The sequence below is a fragment of the Leptodactylus fuscus genome, chromosome 6 (genome assembly GCF_031893055.1).
Source record: "Leptodactylus fuscus isolate aLepFus1 chromosome 6, aLepFus1.hap2, whole genome shotgun sequence".
Classification (NCBI taxonomy): domain Eukaryota; kingdom Metazoa; phylum Chordata; class Amphibia; order Anura; family Leptodactylidae; genus Leptodactylus; species Leptodactylus fuscus.
The window spans coordinates 145,834,664-145,851,062 of NC_134270.1; the positions used below are offsets into that span (position 1 = coordinate 145,834,664).

Sequence of the window (16,399 nt, forward strand, 5' to 3'; positions counted from 1 at the left end):
GGCTACCACAATCGCCTAGAAGCAGCGGGTTGCTGGTTTTGAGCAAAAGACCAAAATTTGATAAGATGACCACATGCATGAAATATGTATGCACTTGGGTGCTTTGTTATTCACATGTTGTGGTCATTACAGTTTTGCCCAAAATAGACCATTAGGGCAAGTTCCCATGGAAAAATCAAAACTGAGATTGGGGTGGATTCCACCCCAAAATCAATTTAGGGTAAATTCACACTGAGTTTTATGGACCGGAACCTGAGGCGGAGGCCACCTCAAATTCCAGTACAAAAAAATGGGTAGCCGCGACTGAATGCCGGTGCACTTCAGCGGCATCCAGCCGCGCACTCCGCTCTGGACTAGGCTCAATGAATGGGCCTAGTCGGGAGGAGGGAGTGTCTTCAGGGGGACGTCGCGAGAAGAAACGGCCTGAACAATGAGCACCTCGCTTCTTTTTTCCAGGAGCTGGAAGAAACGGCTCCCGGAAAAAACACCTGAGCGGCTCCCATTGATTTCAATGGGCGGCGTCTTTTTGGTTAGCTTTTTGAGGCGAATACGATCTCAAAATCCTGACCAAAAAACCCAGTGTGAACTAACCCTTAGATTCCACCCTGATTCTGCCTCTTAGGCTGGATACACACGGGGTTTTTTGATCAGGATTTTGAGGCCGTAATCGCCTCAAAATCCTCAGCAAAAAGACGGGTCCCATTGAAATCAGTGCGAGCCGGTCAGTTCTTTTTTCCGGGAGCTGTTTGTTCCGGCTCCTGGAAAAAAGAACGGACATGCTCATTCTTCATTGCCTCGCGAATCTGCCTGAAGACACTCCCTACTAGGCCCATTCATTTGGACCTAATCCGGAGCGGAGTGTGCGACTGGATGCCAGTATACTGCACCGGTATCCAGTCACAGCTACCCGTATTTTGGACCGGAACATAAGGCAGCCTCCGCTTCAGGTTCCGAACCAAAAAAACCCTGTGTGAACCCGGCCTTATTGTATTCAAATGGAGGCAGAAACTGAAGCAGGACACATAATAAATAATTGTCCTGCTCAATTTTGCTGCAGATCCACGGCGGATTCAGCTACAGGGTTCGCAGCCCAAGACTCATCGCTGACTAGGCCCATTCATCTTCACGATGGAGTCGGGAGGGGGGTGGGGTGGAACATGAAGTGCAATCTGAGGCAGAGGAACGAGCCCTTGGTATGGATTTATATGTAACATGACACTACAGACAATTCCATTGCAATATCTGCACATCCTACATGGCGATTTTAATGCAGATTTAGGTGTGAATTTGTTGTGGACTTCACCCTTTGCATTGTAGTAATGCTGTGACAAATCTGCATGCAAAATACAAGTAAAATCACCCTAAAACTGGGGCCTCCACATAGCGAAAATGCTTACCTACGGAAATGCTGGCGTTTTCTGTATAGATACAATAGTGAGAGAAAATCCGGAGAGGAAAACACATTAGAAAATTTCACTGACTGAATTTTTGGTGCAGAATTTGATGTGTTTTTGAGCCAAATTTGGGAGTGTATTTAGAACAGCCTTTCCACAATGTGGGGACTTAAACGTGTTTTACTTTCAGTGACATTAATCTTAGTTTATATGCTCTCAACATAGGGACAATGTGGGGACAGCTGGACATCGGAAATGATATATGTGTAATTCCCGTACAGCACTGGGAAATATTTTGCTGATATAACAAACGAATGGGAACACTATGGGGGAAATATTCATTTTTATTTAAAGTAGACTTCCGCCGTAAACACGGACATCTCTGAAATATCATAGATAAAGACAGAGTGCAGATGCTTACATGGATATCTCCAGATAACAGCATTAAAATGTCCTTACAGAGGATTGTTCACCACCTCCAATAAGTCTAGCCTTTCACATTAATTAATAGGCGCCGCTCCACTGATTCACACACACTGGGAATTGCCTCTCTGGCCTTCACCGTTCCAGAGCAACAAGATTAGTTAGTTTTGGTGCCTGATGTGCTATTTCAGCTCTGTAATGTCAGGTGGGCGGTGTCAGGCAGGGGGCGTGACTCAGAGCTCCAATCAGAAGCAGCCAGTATCAGAGCTCAGAATCACACCCCTTGTCTGCTCCTGCCTGGCACCGCCCACCTGTCAGTACAGAGCCTACATAGCATATCAGGAACCAAAACTAAGCATTGACTGCTCGGGAATGGTGGGAAAAAAATTCCAACTATGCCAGAATCAGTGGAGCAATAGTTATTAAGAGCTGAACTTGTTGGCAGTGGTTAAGGGTCCTCTTTAAGTGAACCTTAAAGGATCCTATCATTGGATACCCTTTTTTTTTCCGACTAACACATCGGAATAGTCTTAAGAAAGGCCATTCTTCTCCTACCTTTAGATGTCTTCTTCGCACCGCCGTTCGGTAGAAATCCAGGTTTTCTTCTGTATGCAAATTAGTTATCTCGCAGCACTGGGGGGGGGGGGGGTCCTCAGCACTCAAACAGCACTGAGGGTGTCCCCAATGCTGCGAGAGAAATTTACAGCGACGCCTCCATCTTCTTCTGCAACACCCTCTCCCTGTGTCTTCTTCCGTCCTGGGTTTCAATCTTCTAGGCATGCGCAGTCGGCTCTGCCATCGGACCTCGGGCAGAGCCGAATGTGCATGCCCATGGCCACAGCTTACTGCCATCGGGCCACGGGTATGCGCAGTCTACACTGCTCGAGGCCCGATGGCAGAGCTGACTGCGCACGCCTAGAAGATTGAAACCCAGGACGGAAGAAGACACAGGGAGAGGGTGTTGCAGAAGAAGATGGAGGCGTCGCTGTAGATTTCTCTCGCAGCATTGGGGACACTCCCAGTGCTGTTTGACACATTGAACTCATTTGCATACCAAAGTAAACCCGGATTTCTATCGAACGGTGGCACAGAGAAGACATCTAAAGGTAGAAGAAGTATGCCTTTCTGAAGCCTATTCCTACGTGTCAGGGAGAAAAAAAGGGTATCCAATGATAGGATCCCTTTAAAGTGATTTCTACTTTTCTTTCAGAGCGTGATATGATAGAGGAGAGAAGCTGAGCTTTGTGATATGTAGGTTGCCTCTCTCCTCTATCATATAACCCTATATATCACAGAGCTCAGCTTCTCTCCTCTATAATATAACCCTATATATCACAGAGCTCAGCTTCTCTCCTCTATCATATAACCCTATATATCACAGAGCTCAGCTTCTCCCCTCTATCATATAACCCTATATATCACAGAGCTCAGCTTCTCCCCTCTATCATATAACCCTATATATCACAGAGCTCAGCTTCTCCCCTCTATCATATAACCCTATATATCACAGAGCTCAGCTTCTCTCCTCTATCATATAACCCTATATATCACAGAGCTCAGCCTCTCTCCTCTATCATATAACCCTATATATCACAGAGCTCAGCTTCTCTCCTCTATAATATAACCCTATATATCACAGAGCTCAGCTTCTCTCCTCTATCATATAACCCTATATATCACAGAGCTCAGCTTCTCTCCTCTATCATACAACCCTATATGTCACAGAGCTCAGCTTCTCTCCTCTATCATATAACCCTATATATCACAGAGCTCAGCTTCTCTCTCTCTGTCATATAACCCTATATATCACAGAGCTCAGCTTCTCTCCTCTATCATACAACCCTATATGTCACAGAGCTCAGCTTCTCTCCTCTATCATATAACCCTATATATCACAGAGCTCAGCTTCTCTCTCCTCTATCATATAACCCTATATGTCACAGAGCTCAGCTTCTCTCCTCTATCATATAACCCTATATATCACAGAGCTCAGCTTCTCTCTCTCTATCATATAACCCTATATATCACAGAGCTCAGCTTCTCTCCTCTATCATATAACCCTATATATCACAGAGCTCAGCTTCTCTCCTCTATCATATAACCCTATATATCACAGAGCTCAGCTTCTCTCCCTCTATCATATAACCCTATATATATCACAGAGCTCAGCTTCTCTCCCTCTATCATATAACCCTATATATATCACAGAGCTCAGCTTCTCTCCTATATCATATAACCCTATATATCACAGAGCTCAGCTTCTCTCCTCTATCATATAACCCTATATGTCACAGAGCTCAGCTTCTCTCCTCTATCATATAACCCTATATATTACAGAGCTCAGCTTCTCTCCTCTATCATATAACCCTATATGTCACAGAGCTCAGCTTCTCTCTTCTATCATATAACCCTATGTATCACAGAGCTCAGCTTCTCTCCTCTATCATATAACCCTATATATCACAGAGCTCAGCTTCTCTCCTCTATTATATAACCCTATATATCACAGAGCTCAGCTTCTCTCCCTCTATCATATAACCCTATATATCACAGAGCTCAGCTTCTCTCCTCTATCATACAACCCTATATGTCACAGAGCTCAGCTTCTCTCTTCTATCATATAACCCTATATATCACACAGCTCAGCTTCTCTCCTCTATCATATAACCCTATATATCACAGAGCTCAGCTTCTCTCCTCTATCATATAACCCTATATATCACACAGCTCAGCTTCTCTCCTCTATCATATAACCCTATATATCACAGAGCTCAGCTTCTCTCCTCTATCATATAACCCTATATATCACTCAGCTCAGCTTCTCTCCTCTATCATATAATCCTATATATCACACAGCTCAGCTTCTCTCCTCTATCATATAATTCTATATATCACAGAGCTCAGCTTCTCTCCTCTATCATATAACCCTATATATCACACAGCTCAGCTTCTCTCCTCTATCATATCCTGCTCTCAGATAGGGCAGCACAAATCACCTGACAGTTTTGCTGTATGCTAGTTGTATTATCATAGGTAACATTCTACCTCTGCTACATACCGTATATTGGGCACAACGATATATGTAAAAGCAAATGTTAAATGACTGTAGAGTAATATTAAATAATACACGTAAAACCCTCACAGTACATTCAGTTAAATTTTAGAGAAGGAAGGGAGGCAGCCAGAGCACAAGAGCTGTCTTGTCTTGCATTTCTTATATATGCAGCTGTGTCCTGCAGCAAAGACTTGGCTAGCTTCTCTCTGCCTCCTTAATCTTCACCACTCTTTAAGAGCTTGATGTAATATTAATATACATCCCCTTTAAATGAAAGATATGCAGAATCAGGAAGAAAATCACATGTCACACTGACTTTGTTTTTATTGGCTATAGAGCAGTGATCACGGTGCACAGGGAGGAGGGGGGACTGGGGGAGAGTACAGCATTGCAGTGGATCAGGCCTCCCCCTGTGCGACGTTAAAACCTTTTCACACACACATGACTCAAACCTTTTTTTCCCCCCAAACTAGCAAGGACATCTTCTGACTTCACAGCCGGCAACAAATGGGTTAATTGTGCAGAAAGTCCTACTAGCAGGGTCCAAAGAGTCTAACAGTACTCAAAAACATCAGTCGCCTTTCATTTCCATATCACTAGCTGTGCAGGACAGAAACTCATATACTAAACGGGACCAGGGTCAGACATTGTATTATCAGAACAGACTCCACTGCTTCAATTCTACCTAATGGACAATTGGACCGCAGATTATCAGGACAGGATCGTACAGCGCTAAGTACCTACGGTATATGAGAGATCTCCTGGCTGAAATATATCCGAGAATTGCTAGGTATCTAATGCGTATAACAAATGATGAGTTTATGAAGAATTATTAACCCCATTGTTGCTGGAGCGCCCTGAAGAACGTCGAGGGATTGCTTTTCGGTGAACTCTTCAGTATTTCATAGCACGAATTTCTTTACCGCGCAGATAAAATAGACTCTGCAGATGCCACATGCAATCTAATCACGCATTGCTAGGCATGCTTCTCAGAAGAGGAGCAAATCGTAGAGCTGATGCACAAGAAGGAAGTGTCCCATAGTCATCTTCATAAGAGATGTCACTCTACTCCCAGGAAGGTGACAAGTCTTTCATTGTCAGGGAATGCTGTCAGCATGGTTTCAGAGGCCCCTTGCCGATTTCGAGGCTTTGCAGCTGGCGTGTGCTGTAGGATCAGGGAAGGGAGGACAGTCCTTATTTTATGAGACAGGGAATGAGAGAGAGGGAGATGGAAGGGAGGATTTACATCCAAAATCCAAGGTCAAGATTGCTAGAAGGTAAAGAAAATTAAATTGTAAAAAGAAATTCTTATCATGCATCTTAAGGGCATGTTCACATGGTGAAATCTGTCGCTGATTTTGACTCACATGACAAATCCTGCCATGAATCTGTCTCCCATTGTATTCAATAGGAGACAGCGATCAAAGCAGTATAATGAAAAAGTGTTAGGCCGGGTTCACACAGAGTTTTTTGGTCCGAAACCTGAGGCGGAGGCTGCCTCAGGTTCCAGACCAAAATGCGGGTAACTGCAACTGGATGCCGGTGCAGTGTTTCGGCATCCAGTCGCGCACTCCGCTTCAGATTAGGCCCAAATGAATGGGCCTAGTCAGGAGGGAGTGTCTTCAGGCGGATGTCGTGAGGCAAATTCACCTGAAAAATGAGCATGTTGCTCCTGGAAAAAAGAACTGACCAGTTCCCGTTGATTTCAATGGGAGCCGTCTTTTTGGTCAGGATTTTGAGGGGGATATGGCCTTAAAATCCTGACCAAAATACCCCGTGTGAACTCAGCCTTCTGCTCTGTCTTGCCCTAAATTCCTCTTATATTTCTGCCATGTGAACACACCCTAAGTAATAACTCCTCTGCACAAGTTAATACATTTTACCTGCTGTTTCTCTCCTGACTCCTCAGGAGAAGGTTCTGTTTCGCAGTACACCACTGCTTTAGTGACCAGCATGTCTGGGTGTTGCAGTTTTGCCTCCTTTATAGCCATGGCAAGGGCCTAGAATAAATAAGGGTGTTATAGATTATAGTTATGATTGCTGGGGTTCACATCACTCAGACTCCTATCAGTTGAGAGGACAGGGATCCTTTGTTCTCTGTTTCAATGGACCAATGATGCCTCTCCCATCCCACGGACCACACTTGCGATGGTGCTTGACCCATTCCATAGAGATGCACATGCACAACTACCTCCCTGTGATCAGGCATTTATCCTTTATATCCTACTAATATTATAAATGTGAAAGTTTGTGGGTTTGGATGTTTGTGTCTGCTCCACGGTCGCCCCCACATAATATAATATGCTCCACAATGGACCCTACACAGTACAATATGCTCCACAGTGACCCCCACACAGAATAATCTGCTGCAAAGTGACCCCAACATAGTACAATTTTCTCCACAATGGCCCACACACAGTATAATCTGGTCCACAGATGGGTGCCCACAGAGAGGGCTCTGAGTGCCACCTTTGGCACCCATGCCATAGGTTCGCCATCAAGGTTATAGGGGGTGTAAAGGTAGCAGCTACCACCAGGTCTTGGTCCCTGAAGGGGCCCCAAAGGCCCCTCTACCACAAAAATATACCTCTATTCTAAATGGCTCACAGTAGATAGGGGTCCCATTACAGATTTTCCATTGAGGCCCAGGAGCTTTAAGTTCTGCATTTGTAGGAGTATTACCTGTTCTTGATCCACATCTTCATCTCCAGTAATAATTATTCTCTTCTCTATCCTTGTCTCAGAGAATCCACCTTTCACTGTCTGTAGCACATATTGGACAAAAAGGTCAAATAAAGATGAAACGGGTGAAATCAGTCATACCATAGAAGAAGGTAAGCAAAGGAATCTCATTGGTTCTATATATTGTGCATACTGTATCTGACATATACAACATATATTGTCACATAGCACATGACTAATAGCTGTGGTCTAGGTAGATTCTCCAGCACATGTAAGGGTCTATTTACAAAAAAGTGATATAAACGGATACCCACCCGTATATAGAGATCTACGGTTTTGTGTCCTTGTTTTTGTATTCCTGTTTATTTGCAGCCTTAGACATTTATTGTCCTGGTCTCTGTATTTCTCCTCTGACATTTTTGTAGTCTTTGTTTCTTTTCAATTTTTGTGTCTTATTATTTTTCAGTAAAATTTGTATTTTATTTTATATACTTTGAGTGCTACTGCTTCCTTATTCTGGGTTATCTATATGTTCATTCGTTATCAGGGCACGATGACAGTAGTTATTTGGAGCCTTATTTATTATTGTGTGGATGACACTATTTGTCATGTATGGACCATGTGATCCGTTTTCCTAACTTGCCATGTATATGTTATTTATATATTGGGCTAGTTGCACCATTTTCAAGTACAACTTGTCTCATAAAAATCAAGTCCTCATATGACTACGTAAATGAAAATTTGAGAATGCAGAGAGTAAAAAACAAAAATGAAAAATGTCTGCGTCCCGTTAGTGATAAATACTACAATTACTTTCCCCTATAGTGTGGATTTAATTCAGTGCCCATGTGAATGTAAACCTATTTTTTTAATTGAAAGCCTGAGTAGGTCATCATACAAGTGGTCTATCACAAGTCCTCTCTGAAAGGGATCTGGAGAACCCCCACATTCTTTCCACATCTTCTCTGAGCCAGAAGGCCTTGCAAGAGCCAGGGATCAATAGATTTGCTTTACCAAAGCTTAGGTAAAGTCCTTTTTGCTCTTAGTTTCTGACCCAGTATCTGTCAGAAGTCTGAGTTAAGACTCAGCACCCTTAAAGGGGCTCTATCAGCAAAATGATGCTGTATGAGCCCCACATATGTCTGAATTGCCTTTAAAAAGCCTATTCAGGCCCCGCTAATGGTATTTTAACACCCCCTGTTTTAAAATAATACAGTAAATACAAATATGCAAATGATACTTACCCGTGCACGGTGGGCGGTCGTGCACTGTCCAACGTCATCTTGCTGTCACGCCTTCCTCTTCTTTCTTCTTCCAGCGACGTCCTCCTGCCCTGGCTCTTCCATGCTTTCATCTTCTGTTCTTCCAGAATAAAGAGGTTTGTGAGCTGCGAGGGGAACTTAGAACTACTACAAAAATGGCTCTGGAGTTGCGCCGTAGCGCTTCGGGGGGAGCAATACTGCGCACACGCGAGATTTGAACCAAACCCGCTGGAAGAGCAGAAGATGAAGGTGGGGAAGAGCAGAAGATGAAGGTGGGGAAGAGCCAGGACAGGAGGACGTCGCTAGAAGAAGAAAGAAGAGGAAGGCGTGACAGCAAGATGACGTCAGACAGTGCAGGACTGCCCAGCGTGCAAGGTAAGTATAATTTGCATATTCGTTTTTAGGGTTTTATTTTAAAATGGGGGTGTGTGGTTAAAATAAGATTAGCGGTGCCTGGATAGCCTTTTTAAAGACTATTCAGGCATATGTGGGGCTCATACAGCATCATTCTGCTGAGACAGCCCCTTTAATAAGGAGCATCCAAGGCTTGGAGGAGTGTGAGAAACCTAAGGCTGAGTTCAGATGGGGTTTTTTGGTCCGGAATTTGACATGGAGGCTGCCTCAGATTCTGGACCAAAAACACGGGTAGCCGCGACTGGATGCCGGTGCAGTAAACCACACTCCGCTCCGCATTGGGCCCAGATGAATGAGCCTAGTCGGGAGGGAGTGTCTGAAGAAAGAGCATATCGCTTATTTTTAAATGTGGAAAAAGTAAGAATGCTGTCAGCATTAGAAGGGTTAATCATCATTAAGGGTTAAAGATCATATTTTAAATTAGAGAGTAAAGTGAATAAAGAAAAGAGAAATATAAATCCCATCAATGTTTGGTGTGACCTTTGCCTTTTGCCTTTCATCATTTCTTCTCAGTACACTTGCATAGTTAAGGCTTACATTGCAGGAACACAATGAGGGTTTTTTTTGTTTGTTTGTTTGTTTTTTTACAGATTTTGATGCATTTTTGTGAGCAAAAGTCAGTAGTGGCTTGAAAAAGAATGGAAAGTATAAAGGACATTCTTAGATGTTTCCGTTCTGTTAAATCCACTCCTGACTTTGGCTCAAAAAACCAAAATCTGCAACAAAAAAAAGTTGCGTTTCTTTAACGTTGGGCCTCAGCTGCAGACAGATTTTGAAGGAACTCAGCAAGGAGATTGTTCCCACCATCTTGGAGAACTAAGCACAGATCTTCTGTGGATGTAGGCTTGCTCCAATCCTTCTGTCTCTTCCTATAGTCCCAGACAGACTGGATGATGATGAGATCAGGGCTATATCTGTGGGGCCATATCATCACTTCCAGGACTCCTCCTCCAAAGTGCAAAGGTCACACCAAATATTGGTGGGAATTACATTTCTGTTTTCTTCATTTTGTTAACTAACAAAAATAAACTATTAACCCTTCTATGTCTGGAAGCATTCTTACTGTGCAGCATTTTCCCACACCTACCAATGCTTTTGCACGGCGCTGTATCTATTGCCTCAGCTTTGTATACTAAATCCCTCTCTGTATTCTGTCGGTTCATTGTCATTATACAGCCATTGTGTAGATTCTCCATTCACATAAACACGAATACATTTACAACCTGTGGCTTTGACCATGCAAACAAAAAAAATGAGACTTCCTTTTACACTATCAGAATTGTTACAAAATGCCTGACTATGTCCTTTGTTGGGATTTGCATATACTAATTATGTAACCTTTGAACTGCTCTGTTGTCTGTTTGGCTTCAAGACATCAAACGGGTGTCAAGATGAGTTGTCTAATAACAGACAGATGTTGCTGACACCTCGCCCCTGGCTTCTGTGATGCGGACACCCTGAGCAAAGATGGCCGCCTTCTGTTATTGTCTTTCTCTGCTCTTCATTGTTATTGATGATAGGGGCGCACAGGAGCAGGCGACCGCTGAATGCCATCAATCCCTGCTCTATTACAGGACTGTGTCTGTCAGTTCCACAGTGCACTGCGGTGAGAATAACACCTGTGGGGGATGATACACCCTCTCATCTCCTTTCCTGTCACTAAAGCTGGGTTCACACTAGCGTCGGTGTCCGATGCTAATGTCCGCGCAAGGTTTTAACATCGGACACTAGCTGCGTCCATTACAATTTGCATTATTTTAAATGGGACATCATGTAGTGTCCTTTACTGTCCGTGTGTGTCCTTAAGTGTCCGTTTACAAAGATCTCTGATTTTTCCAGCAGACAGCTAAATCCTACTATGGGAGCCGACCAAAAAACCCAGTGTAAACTTACCCTTGGACCCTTAGGTCATAGGCATGTAGCCTTAACCATATGAAGGTAGCCTGCACCTGTATTGTATTCCTCTAGTACATGACTGAACAGAAGATCTGTCATACAGGCAGTGGAGCAGGATAACATCACTCTTCTGTATTCAGCAACTCTAGGAAGATACGGGTACTCCTTGTGGAGATGCAATTGGTGTAGGGAGTCTTAAAGACAATGTTCCCTGGGGAAAGTATGCAAGTAACTTATGCTTCAGAAAGAAAATAGGCTGTGTCTCTAGTGCCCACCTATAGGCAGCCACCTTGTAGGTCAATGTCCAACCAAAGAGCCTTGAAATACAGTTACGCTAGGTTCACACCAGTGTTGGGGTTTCCAATCTGCTAAAAAAGTGGTTAGCCACGGAAACCTGCAGACTCCACAGACTATAATGGGGCCACCGGGTTTCTGTCTGAAAATGCCTTGCAGGACTTTTCTCTCTGCATATTTCAAGCTGAATTGGGGACCGAGTCCCCGAACGACCACCCAACACTGGTGTGACCACGGCCTTAGGGATATCGGGTATACCAGAGACACCCATCTGTATATGGCTCTGTTTTGGAGTTTTTACCTCTCATCAGTGCATAGTAGGGTTCTGGTTGGCCAAATACAATGGGTGATAAAAATATTGGCATCCTCATTAGCCGAGGAGTTAGTCAGGATCTTTAAGAAATCATTAAAAATTTAAAGGGGTTGTCTAGGAATTGGAGCAGCTGTCAGCCACTGGTATGGAACCAGTGACATATGTGAGTGATGCCACTAGTCCAACTTTAGCGACCGCTGAGGCTAATGAATAGTCTCAATGGTCGTGCAAACCTCAGGGCTTCCGGCAACACAAGAAGGGCACTGGCGATGGACAATGGAGTGCCGAAGACAGGTTAGTATGCCATTTTGCTTATTATTTAACACCTTTCCTGGACAATCCCTTCAAGCACATTATAGTTCTATGTACAGTATGACAAAGTAGCTAAAATGTCCTCACCTTTGTAACATGGGTAGTTGTGGATGATGACAATGTCTCCGCTGTGCCGTGGCTAATATTTGCAGTATGGGAAACCTAAGGAATAAATGATTTACTTTGTGACAGAATCCAGTCTAATATCAACATCACAGCAATACTTGACTTTCCTGTATAACTTACATGTTGTGTCCGAGCCACATCTGCTTGTAGGGGTTGGGCACTGTCACTTGATGGCACAGCTTTTGCTAGTTCGCTACCTCCGAGGTCTGTCCTGCTCTCCTCAGCCTGCAAAATCAATGATTTTAACAATATTTTTTTGCAGATATTTTTATGTTTTCTTCATACTGAGCAGTTCAGCCAGAAAATAAAACAAGAATTGTAAAGTTGCTATCAACTGGTCACTGCAGCATAGGGAGATGGGAAATGATCCGCAGTAACCTGTTCTGACCACTAGACAGAGAACAGAGCTGTCTGTTTCTTGCTCTTTTCTCTGTGAATGGGTGCTGGGTGTCCGACTACCACTGATCTGATATTGATGACCTTTCCTTAGGTGTAAAACCCCTTTAAGAACCCCATCTAGTAAAATTAGACCTTCCGTCTAGTACTTAGGGTGGGTAAACTGCTTTGTCACGAGCCAGGTTTGGCCCCAAATTGTCCAGTTTTTGATTAAATGTTTTGGAGGATAATAGGTGGAGGCCCAGGGGAGGTGAATAAACGTAAAAACATTTATATTCACATTCCCTCACCTCTTTTGGACCTCCAGCATCCGGTGCTCTCTCTTGGTCTCCTTAGTGACGTCATGCGCCATTCTCCTCGTGATGTCACGCACTTGGGGTCACCACTGAGGCCAGTGATAGGGCTACAGTGGTCACAAGGGTATGCTGAGCATCATGATACTTGTCGTGCCCATGTCACCACTGAGGCTAAATCATAGGCCTCAGTGGTGACCACAGGCACATGACGTCATTGAGGAGACCAAGAAAGTGCACCAGATGCCGCAAGGAAGCTCAAAAGAGGGAAGGGAAGGCAAGTATGAATTATTTTTATTTTTATACCTTCATTGGGCCTCCACCTATTATACTCTGGGGTCTGAAGAGTATATTAATTTCACTTCTGGTTCTATGCGACCTTGTTCGACCCAAAACAAATCTTAGGTGATTTGCCCATTTCTAGGGCTTAACATTCCTACCCATTGTGGGATAGAAACATGGACATGACACAGACTGTCACAGTCAATATCTTCTGCTTTGTTTCAGAAAGGAGTGTGGTATTAGGGTAAGTTCACACGACGGAAACCTTTTTCGCCGTGTGGTTTTTTGGCGCGGCATCCCGCTCCTGTTTAGGCCCGGATGAATGGGCCTAATCAGGAGGGGTCTCAAGCCACAGACGCCGGGGCTGAAGATAGGGCATGCCACTTAGCGGGAAATACAAGCGAGTGACTCCCATTGAAATGAATGGGAGACGTTTTTGCTGGTAGATTTTGAGGAGGATCCCGCCTCAAAATCTGCCTGCAAAATACTCTGTGTGAACATACCCTTAAAGACAATACGTCACCAGAAAATTACTTATTTTTTAAATTAAGTTTTATGTAAAAAAAAAAAATTAAGAAAAAAAACAAAGCAGATAAGGATAGGAGATTTCACAGCCTATAACCCTCGTTACACTGAGCATGCCTAGAAAACTCTACAATAGTGTCTATGGCCTGTGGTGCAGACTATTTCATGCTTTGCAACAAGTTGGAATTGCAAGATTTTTAGGATTTTTTTAAAATATAGATAATCATATAAAATTAAAGATACAGCAAAAAAATCTTCAAAAAAATATGTTTAACGGATTTCACGTACTGTATCTCTGATCTATATGTCTGAAATTAAGAAAAAAGCCAAATTGTCATAGAAATCTTGATCAATGGCAATAAAACAGAAAACAAAGTGTATAACCGTTCATTGCATGTTAAACATAAGGGTAAGTTCACAAATACAGGTAGCTGTGACTGGATGCTGGGGCACTGCACTGGCATCCAATTGCGCACTCCGCTCTGGATTAGGCCCAAATTAATAGGCCTAGTTGGGAGGGAGTGTCAGATGTTGTGAGGCGAATCCACCTGAAAGAATGAGCATGTCGCTTTTTTTTTTCCTGGAGCATTGATTTCAATGGCAGCCGTCTTTTTGGTCAGGATTTTGAGGTGGATACGGTCTCAAAATCCTGAGCAAAAAACCCTGCATGAACTTACCCTAAGATTGAACAGATTTACCTTCCTTTGCACTGGTTACCTGAGTGGTTTGCACAGTAGTGATCTGTGTGTGTGTAATGGATTCTCCATCTGTCCTGCTGACTGCATTCACACTAGTGATGACCTCCTTCTGCACTGTCTTCAGGTGTGACTGTGTGACAAAAAATTGGGTTAGCAAAGGTACGAGTAATAGACAACCATTCAAACTATATGGAAAATAGCTTATGAATACAGATGAATGACATGCACAGGGTGAGTAGATGACGTTTAATAAAATGATGACATATGATGTACATTGACATGCTAGAAAAAACCTTCTGATGTCATGTGTCAGTGCAGATGACATCCTGGAGGCTACGGAGATGACAAGATGGATGTCCACAGCATGCACATGGTGATATCGTGACACAGTAACATGCAACATCTAGGGGATATTGAACACACACACAGTAGATGAAGGATATGGAGTTGTACATAAAAAGTTTATGTATTTGACCACGTCATGCATTTCCAGCACCTTCAATGCACTTGACACTTTCATTGATGTACTGCAGACCTGGGCAGCCAATTTAAGATGCCACAGGTTACGTATATGCTGGTAGGAATGACAACACGGACAAGGGGACGTCTGGACACTCCATGCTGTAACTTTGTACCTCCGTTGCCTCCTCCTCTGGCTTGTCACCATCATTTGCTTCTTGGGACTCCATTGCAGGCCTGTCCGTTGTGCCTCCAGCACCATCACCCTGGTCTCGGTGCAACTCCGGGAGGCTACGAGAGAAATCTTCAAAGCCTACATTGGCGTGATAATCTCCAATGACCGTGAAGTCCACCTCAGCCTCTAGACTGGACGTAGAGCTGACGGTTATGCTCGAGCACTTCCTCTCAATGCTCAGCTGGTTTTCCTTTAGGAGCCCTGCGCCTTGCTCTTCCTCTCCTGTTGTTCGTCCTTCATCTGCTTCCCTGCTGCTCACTCTCTAAGGGAATGCAAAAAGCCATGATGGCGAAAGGTCTCAGTGTGGCATTTACTCAAAGAGGCCGGTGGCATGGTGACGTCAGATGGATTTGTGATAATGCCCTTCCAGAACCATTTGGAAAACTAGACATAGGTATGGATTATTATATTTTAATCTATATCCAGCCCATCCAATGGGCATCAGATTGAGATGGACACGGCAATGTCGTCAGTAATGTTCTCCTCTAATGGGAACATGATGGAAGGTATTAAAAGGGTTATTCAGCAAGGAAAAAAGAGCTCAGAGTCGGGGCAATACTCACATCAATCCCCTGCTGCCCCATTCTGACGCTATTGAGTCCCTGCTGGTCTCTATTTCCTAGTCCTGTCTCGACATATAAGAAGGACCAGTGGTGACTAGCCGAGCGAGTATATCATGTGTGTGTGACAGGACCAGGAGGTAGAGGCCTGGTAAGAGTCAGAACAGTAACGGCAATATCCGAGGTGAGTATGGCTACTTTAATTTTTTCAATACACTCGGATCCCTTTGGAAAAAAAAATTTCCGTGCTGGACAACCCTTATAAACTATGTTCACATGTTCAGGACTTGACAAGATACCGCACCTAAGTCCTGATCCGCTGACATTCGGCATCCAGTGCTGGTGAATTGGGTATGACATATACAGCGGAATAAAATCTGGATAGAATTTTGACTTTACTGCAATTTTTTTTTGTTCAATACTCCTGTTGGAAAAGCCATGACAATGGGGCCGATCCCTGCAGCAGAAATACCAGTTTTAGCCTCAGATTTCTGTAGTGGATTTCATGAAATCTTGAACATGTGAACAAACCCTTACTAGAATACTTGATCTCAGTGTTGGTTGAGGCTATCAGGCACCTGTACCTGTTACATTTAGAAAGAGACTCTCAATAGACACCTTAAAATGTAACTACGCACCCCAGTGATTGAATGTGTGCGGACATACAGTTGTGTTACAATGTTACATTTTCTTTGTAAGTCCTAGACATTGTTTTACTTGATATACACCAAATAGATCAAAAAATTGTTCAGCACCCCGTGAGGGCAGAAAAGAACAGAA

General features: G+C 43.6%; 1 protein-coding gene across 6 annotated transcripts in view; it reads right to left on the bottom strand.

Annotated features, from left to right (window-relative positions):
- Positions 1-5,166: 5,166 nt before the first annotated feature.
- Positions 5,167-16,399, bottom strand: part of EPB41L1 (erythrocyte membrane protein band 4.1 like 1) — a 111,417-nt gene continuing 100,184 nt past the window's right edge. For all 6 annotated transcript variants that reach the window (XM_075277533.1, XM_075277531.1, XM_075277532.1 and 3 more), the window contains 7 exons: positions 15,001-15,321; positions 14,385-14,495; positions 12,292-12,396; positions 12,133-12,207; positions 7,555-7,635; positions 6,756-6,872; positions 5,167-6,142 (listed from right to left, as the gene is read on the bottom strand). In XM_075277533.1, the coding sequence (XP_075133634.1) occupies positions 6,134-6,142; positions 6,756-6,872; positions 7,555-7,635; positions 12,133-12,207; positions 12,292-12,396; positions 14,385-14,495; positions 15,001-15,321 (819 nt within the window). In that variant the 3' untranslated portion in view covers positions 5,167-6,133. The remainder of the gene's footprint in view (positions 6,143-6,755; positions 6,873-7,554; positions 7,636-12,132; positions 12,208-12,291; positions 12,397-14,384; positions 14,496-15,000; positions 15,322-16,399) is intronic.